The following is an 8,768-nucleotide window of genomic DNA, read 5'->3' on the forward strand; positions in this document are numbered from 1 at the left end:
TTACTTCAACAAGGTGCTTCTGGCGAGTGGTGGATGATGGTGGTTATAGAAAACGGCTGAGAATATCCGATTGTTGTGATAAGGTTTGGTCTACAAAAAAAAAACCCAATGACTTGGAAGTGGCAAGATCTGTCTAGCTCCTAGGAAATTTTATGAATAAACTTGAGAAATAAATTGAAAAATAAAAATAATTAAATCAAAATCCCAATCCATATTAAGAGAAAAAATTGGGTTTTAGTCTGCACAAGAAGATATGAGAGAGAGAGAGAGAGAGAGAGAGAGGGAAGAAATTGTTTTCGTAAATACAGAAAATGGCAACTGGTACAGAACAATGTGCTGAATCAGTTGAAAGTAGGTAATGTGGTCAGCCAGCTCAGCAGCAATTGGTATGGAGTGATTTACCGAATAAATGGTACCAATTACGAGGAGAAACGATCAGGAATACCAAATGAACATAAGGACTTGCTGGACAGTAATAAATCTACATAAACACCATGAGTACGCCAAAGAGGGACACATTACGAATTTCGGTCAACTCGAACAACGGAATAAATGGACCTAATCTTACTAGGATTTCATAAAGGGCAGTAAGATCTAAAACGCAACTCGGACACTTGAAATAGTCACCCTGGAGAAATTATAAAGAACAAAGACAGGAACTGGTGAGACCAGAGATTTGTGTGCAAGCAATCTAAAGATTGGTAATATATATATTATATATATATATATATATATATATATATATATATATATATATGTACAGAGTAACATGAATTCACACCTGGAGCGCGTCACTACCACCTGTGCCCGGTGTGCACAGACTTCCTGGGCAAGTCGAAGTCACTGGAATAATTTTTTTGACGCGTAAGACGAAATATAGCATTACAAAACTAAATATTAATTTTGTAGATTATATTACATCCACGTAATATACATTTTTCTTTGCGGAAATCAATTACAGAAAAGGTTGCTAAAAGCGATACACAAACGAACGGAGCCGCGGGGGGCTGCTTGGGACGCCATCTTTGTTTTGATAGATGCGGTGGTCGAATAAATTAAAGTATTCTTCTATTCTAACCTAAGCTAAACTGCATTTAATAATACGATACCTGTTATTCTATAGGTCATCAGGGTAGCCGTCTTCGTCGTCAGGGATGCTGACGGCCGGTTTTGGTATCCAATCGGACTGCGAAGGTGTACAGGAGCTACACAGATACAAGAAATACACGAATCTCAGCTCCGTAGCCCCGTTTTAAAAAGATGTACTGTGCGATCTACTGACGGAAGTACTAAGGGCATATTCCAGTCCCCACTATCCACTCCTATTTGCTTTTAGCGGGACTGGACAGACAACATGGCGTCTCGATCCTATGATCGCAGCTTCCTTCGTTAGTGTATTTACTTTTAGCAACTTTTTTCACCCCAAGATAAACGTATACTACGTTGATGTATGATAATTTACAAAATCAATACTTAATTTTGTAATGCTATATCGCGTAGGTGTGCACATACACACACACACACACACACACACATATATATATATATATATATATATACATACATAAATATCATGGGTATCGTTACTGAATGGATAGAACCCCACTAGGGTCAAGATGTTGTTGAAGAACATTGAAGAACACACGTAGTACTTACTTTTGATGGCGGCCGTTGTGAACAGGTCCTCATCTGACGGCTGAAAAGAACAAAGAATAAAATTAACAGATGCCGATAGTAACGCCACAGCATGAAAAAATAAACAAACAAATACACATTGTAACATCAACAGTTATGTACAAGGCCCAAAGACATATATTTTTTTCCAAGCTACTGCCAGGCAATTTTATTCAGCTTTGAGTGACATTATATATATATATATATATATATATTATATATATATATATATATATATATATATATAATTTTCCCCATTTCCAACGGACCAACGTATGATCACAGTTACAAGACGAAGACGACGCCTGGTCTGTATCGGAAGGGTTGGTTGTTCATGGTAAGAGATGGTCTTTCTGCCTGTCTGTCTGTTCGGCAACAAAGGCTGAAAAGATCCAGTTCTCATTTAACCCCCCCCCCCTCCCTTTTGTACGAGATATACAATCACGTAGTAATTATCATGCTTCAAATAAAACGTTCATTTTTTTTCTTCAAATATCTTCGCTGCCAGGGCCTCGGACACACTAGAAGATTTGTTTGTTTCGCAAAAATCACAACTAGTTCCATTCCACGTGTTTTGTCGTGAACGACAACACTCTCTAGAAGATTCGTTTGTTTCGCAAAAATCAGTAGTTCCATTCCACGTATTTTGTCGTGAACGACAACAACTATAAAACGTCTGTGATAATATATCATTCTTAAGAAATCTTTCTTGGTCCCAGAGATATTGAATTTTTTGTTGAACAACAGCCCGCCAGCCAGCCGACCTGCCTTCTGTGGTTACGCTCACCTGGTCGCTCTGATACCAACCAGACACCCGATACACTCTCTCCTGTTCCGATAATACCACTCTTACAAATTATACGACTCAGTATTCATAAAAATAAAAAATCAAATAAGTAAATAAAAATGCAACAAACAAATAAATTAATAACATCTATCCACCTATCCTACCTTCCTTCCCACAGTTCATATTCAAACGAACGAATTCTCCAGGCATTTAATTATCCACCCACCACCACTAGCCACAGCCTCTCCAAGAACATAAAAAATTCAACCCAGGATCGTGTACACACACACACACACACACACACACACACACACACACACACACACACACACACACACACACACACACACACCCTCGAACTCCATACATACACTCCACCTATGCTAACATCATTTCCCGAATTCCGAGTAGCAAAGCACAACAATTTTCTTTCAATTTGCAAATGACATTCCTCCCTAATAAACACTTCAAATGCAAAACAAGGAGGCCGGAACATTGCAGCTGCTAAATGTGTGTGTGTGTGTGTGTGTGTGTGTGTGTGTGTGTGTGTGTGTGTGTGTGTGTGTGTGTGTGTGTGTGTGTGTGTGTGTGTGTGTGTGTGTGTGTGTGTGTGTGTGTGTGTGTGTGTGTGTGTGTGTGTTTACCAAGTTGTATTATACGGGAAGAGAGCTATGCTCGTGGTGACCCGTCTTTGTACGTGTGTGGAGTCAATTTCTACCAACAATGACAAGAAACCCTTCCTTTCAACTTGAATAGAATCAACTGGCTGCAAGACGACGGCCAAATATTGTAGGTTGCCGCCATCAACTGCAGAAACGCCAACCGTCCCTTGCACTGTGTCCACTTCCACCAGGCCATTTAATTCATTCCCGTGGATCCCTCCCCCACCCGCCGCATAGCGAGAGGGTTAATAAAGAATAATGAAGACCACTCTAGCTTCTTGTTGTCCTAAGAAAATATTTCATTCTGGCTCGTGTCAGACCGCTGTGGCCTGTTTCATGGGTTATCACACTGGGCAGCTCCCACGGGCTTCACCAGCGCCGACTGTGGAGAGTTCGTTTAACTGCAAACGACTTCGGTTACAATATATTTTTTTTCAAATCTCCAAATATCAAATTACCTTTGCGTCATATATAGCAAAGTTGAATGACGAATTAACAGATTATAAACGTTGACGAATGTTAGACGTACAGTTCAAATGTTCTTAGATATCTAAGATTTTTGTGAATTTATATTCCAATTAATCAATTAGAGGATGGAGGTAGGATGTGGAAGGAAAATAGCCCAGCGTGATAACCCCTTCCGTTTCTCTCCACCTTTAGTACAAACCTATACTAATGTCTCCCTACACCAATACACCACCACTACGTGTGTAAAAACTAGCCTGAAACGTAAAACAAACACGAGTTTTACCCTTCTTACAAAGGGGGTGGGGGAAAGAAGCCTTTTTCTCTCTCTCTTTTTTTTTCTCCTTTTTTCCCGCTCACCGGCGGCTTTCCTCCTTTTTCTGTGGATCCGCTGGGGAAGCCCTAACGTGTTGGACTTAAACCTCGGACCATAAATACGCCAGAGCTGTACCACTCCTCCTCCTCCTTTTCCTCACCACCTCCTCCACCTCCTGCTCACCTCCTCCTCCACGTTCCTTGCCGTCTCCAGACACGTGTGCACACATTTCAAACTTAAATCTCTTGTCCAACAAATGCAGTTTAACTTAACCCCCGACCGAGGCAGATCATTAAACTTGACTCCTCGTTCTAACCCAAGAAGACCGGGGGGGGGGGGTATTTCATTCCACCGACGGGGGAGAGTCCCCCCCATTCCCCCCCCACCCGCCTTCTGAAGTTGAGGCTTCATTTATGGTGCAATGGCAAAACTACATGTGTTCTAGTCCACTTGTAGAAGCTACTGACATACTTAGACACTAATTTTATTTTAATATTATTATCTTCTTTTCCTGGAATACCCAGCTCATATAGTACCTTGGAACTACGTCAAGATGGTGTCAAAACATGCCCCAGCAAAATACCAAAAGGTCTTTCGGCATGCTCGTCTCTCTGTAATCTATTCAATCTTTACGCCAACGTAAATACATCGTGATCATATTGTTGGTTGCTTTATATCTGGTCAGGGACTATTTTCTCAACAGCAATACGACCCAACACGTACACACACACACACACATTTTCGCCAGTCAAAACAATGCATACACGCGTGTCTAAGGTGTGATAAAGTGCGTCCTGTTCAGAGCTGCCTTAAACCCCGATAAACACTGGCACGTAAAACACTCGGGTTAACCCCGAAATACAACACTCCTAACATAGCTTTTACAATGACAGTTACGGCCAAACACTGTTTAAACACGAAAATTTGTCGAGTCGTAAATAAGAAAATTCCTCTCTCTCAATAACCGGGTTCTGCCCCGTTGGCTGGCACCCCCAAGAAACGCCAACCCCCCACCCCCACCCCCACTCCTCTCCCATCCTCACAACAAACTCAAGTCATTATTTTCTCGAATAAAAACAAAAGTTATGCCGCATAATTCTACGTCAACATCTTTATGTCCAAGTGAATGTGAAATTGCTTAATGTGCGCGGCGCGCGCGCGTGTGTATGTGTGCGCGCGCGTGCACGTGTGACTGCATGCCAAGCATACTCGAGTACAAAAGACCACAAGTGACAACAAAGCGGACTAACCCGCCGTAGCTGTACCGAAAGCCAATCACTGGGGGCATCAATGGAGCCTTGGACCATTCTTATTTTGATATGCATAGACGGCAGCGAGGGACACAACAAAACAGGGCGCACACACGTCCTGCCAACACACAACCTGGCAAACGAGATAGAGAAAGCTCGCGTCACGACTGGCTTGTCGACTGGCCGAGTTAACATCATCATCATCATCTTTACCATTATTATTATTATTGCGTGGTGTAACAACGCCGAAGGTCACCCTTCATTGACAGCTGTGACCTCACAACAGGACTGACTGCAACCTTCTACTGGGCTCTCCTGGTTACCAAACGCATTTGATATATATATATATATATATATATATATATATATATATATATATATATATATATATATATATATATATATATATATATATATTAGCGTGGGGCCAAGGGAAACCCAGAAGTCATGAGATGATATTAAGAAAGGCTTGATGTTTGAGGGACATTAAATAATACAAAATTATTCATGGAGTAGTTTGTATAAAGGACTAGTATGAACAAATCTAAGCTCTGAATTGTCCATTGGGAATGCAGAGACGGGACCTTATGAACATAGTTATCCTATATATTACAACTAGATGTGTGTGTGTGTGTGTGTGTGTGTGTGTGTGTGTATGTGTGTGTGTGTGAGTGTGTGTGCGTGTGTGTTTACCTTGTCTAGAGTACTAGACGCTTACTCAATTTTTATTGATACATATATGGTGTGTGTGTGTGTGTGTGTGTGTGTGTGTGTGTGTGTGTGTGTGTGTTTGTCTAGAGTACTAGACGTTTACTCAATCTTTTTTATACATACATGGTGTGTGTGTGTGTGTGTGTGTGTGTGTGTGTGTGTGTGTGTGTGTGTGTGTGTGTGTGTGTGTGTGTGTGTGTGTGTGTGTTTAAAGAACATCTAAATGACCAGTACCATAACCATCGGCGCAGCTCCACCGAGATGCAGAAATACGTCTCAAATCAAGTTACTGTTAATGAAGTACCTCATATCACGTGAGCGACAGCCCTCCCCCCTTTCATTATTTTATTCAATTATCCCTCCTTCAGTATGTTTGAGGAGTTATTCGTTCTGCATTCTACTCTCGCCAAACACCAAACACCCTTCTTCATTTTTTTGGGGGGAGACTTTATTTTCCATTGTGTCTGCATATATATATATATATATATGTATATATATATATATATATACATATATATATATACATATATATATATATATATATGTATGTATTTATGTATGCATGAGGTTGAAAGTCCGCGTTAAATGTCAGTATCCTATTTGCATTTTCTGAGGCTTAAATACAATGCCTATGTGTTTCAAATTTGTTACTGATAATTACATGCACACACACATACATACATAACTGTTGGAGAATAAGGGTATACTGACCAAGTTGAAATCATGATATATGCATTTGTAACAAGGCATGATCATTGGAGAGCACTCCACGACTGTTGCTCCTTTCCTGTATGCTACAAATAAGTAAATACGCGTGTGAATGTGTGTGTGTATGTGTGTGTGTATACTGTGAGACACACACACACAAAGGCAGAGGCTTTCGTCATAATTCAAGACAAGATCCCGCTGGGTGGGTGCCTGCCTGCCTGCCTGCCTGCCTGCCTGCCTCCTCTTCCGTCCCATCTGCTCCTCTGTTTGACGAAGTTAAATCCATCGAGCGTGGAGACGGCGGAGCGGCAAAATCGACAACAGATGTGGGAAAAGAGAAAATGAAGGTGGGGACGGGGACGGGGACGGGGACGGGGACGGGGGGGGGGCGAGAGGGAGAGAGGAAGGGAGGGAGGAGAGGGAGGGAGAAATGAGGAGGGGCTATTCCCTTCCCCATCTACCGATGAATAAAACCACCGGGCAGCCTGAATTAGGAAAACAATATCATCAATAATGATTCGGTTTAATGTCACGAATTTCCCCTATCAGGAGGCTAGGACGGTACCCCTTACAGAGGACTTTGTAGCGTGGAATCTAATGAAACATGCCCTTGGATCAACTTCGCCAGCGGCAGGGGTCGAACTGCCGTCATCTCGACCTCCGCTGCAAGTAGCGACGCTCATTATGAAGTATGACCTTCTCTGGCACTCATCCGGACCACGACCTTAATCATGACCTTAACCGAGCGCCCAGCTCCCCACCCCCAAAACCACCACCACCACCATTTCCCCAACCCCTGAACGTAATCACCACCACCACCAACTACAGACTCCAAAACACCTCCAACCTCTATTCATCCCATTTTCATTCATGTATGCAAATGGAGGGCGCGCGGTGCGACTCCCCAATAACACGGAGGAAGTCTGCGAGGTCGCGCCCACGGAGGGGCGCCAGACGGCCCAGGAGGACAGGATAGAAGCTCTGGTCAACTGAAACCCGACCTACGGGAGGCGTAGGTGGCGGCGGCGTCGGCGGCGACTGCGGACGGTAAGACGAACGCGCGAGCGCACACACACACACGCGTGCTATCAGTGTAGCCTATTGTGCAGAGGTCACGGGGCAATGTACTCGCAAACCCGCACGCCCTTGCGCGTTCACGCGCACACACACACACATTACCCAAAGACCTAAACCTATGTTCTGGCTGTCGTTCATATATTTTATTAAGCCCACAAAAATCCGATTAAGCCTTTGGCTGTTACAAGCCTCTTCTTCTTGAGTTCTGCCTGCCGCTAGGCGATTTCATTCGGCCACAGGATCTCCCCCGCTGCGCAGCCAGATTTGCAAACGTGTTCCTCACTCCCCCCCCCCCGTCACTCCGCGCGGTTAGGGAGACCCAAGTTCAAACCCGCAACAAGCCTTGGCCTGAAGGCGTAACAGACCAACCGACCAACTAACCAACCAACCAACCACGACTCCATCGAGCGTGGCGGCGGCGGCGGCGGCTGTGAGGAGGCTGTGGCTTGCAAAAATCGTCCAAGGCCACAGCCGCCACAGTGAACTGTCCCCAGGCAGACATACAAACAGACAGACAGACAGAGAGGCACACTTTCTCCTCCCCTCCCTCCTTCCCTCCAGCATCCGACTCCTCTTGCCGCAATAGACCAACAAATGTGCAGCTTCCTGACGCCACGCCATTCGCTGGATGGCTGGATGGCTGGATGGCTGGCTGGCAAGGGCTGGCCAAACTTGGTAAGGTCCTTGTTACCAGCTAAAGTATTGTGAAAACATAATATTTGAAGAATTTCCTGGTCTGCTATTACTATCAACACCGTAAAACGCGACACATTACACACACACACACATTTATATATATATATATATATATATATATATATATATATATATATATATATATATACACACACACATATATATATATGTACGGTATTCCATCCGCGCATTGTAGTAAAGTAAACGAAATTCATCCCATCTAAATTAAATCCACATTTCCATTAACTTAATTATACGTGTAATGATTAATTAAGCTGCGCCAGCAGGGGTCCGCACTTACATACACAGGTGTGACGGCACCTCTGACACCAATAGCCCCGTCAACCCATTGTGCGCCGGGTGGCTCTTGTCCATCTGCTGTGACCGCCGCCAGAGGACTCGCTTCGCCTCCGGAACACCCA

The 8,768-nt window shown here is 43.5% G+C and overlaps 1 protein-coding gene across 3 annotated transcripts in view; it reads right to left on the reverse strand.

Annotated features, from left to right (window-relative positions):
* LOC143035294 (uncharacterized) overlaps positions 1-8,768 on the reverse strand; it is a 431,172-nt gene that overhangs the window by 43,491 nt on the left and 378,913 nt on the right. For all 3 annotated transcript variants that reach the window (XM_076202172.1, XM_076202169.1, XM_076202170.1), the window contains exon 5: positions 1,657-1,696. In XM_076202172.1, the coding sequence (XP_076058287.1) occupies positions 1,657-1,696 (40 nt within the window). The remainder of the gene's footprint in view (positions 1-1,656; positions 1,697-8,768) is intronic.

This window comes from Oratosquilla oratoria, chromosome 18 (assembly GCF_046742065.1).
Source record: "Oratosquilla oratoria isolate Oo_2021 chromosome 18, ASM4674206v1, whole genome shotgun sequence".
Classification (NCBI taxonomy): Eukaryota; Metazoa; Arthropoda; class Malacostraca; order Stomatopoda; family Squillidae; genus Oratosquilla; species Oratosquilla oratoria.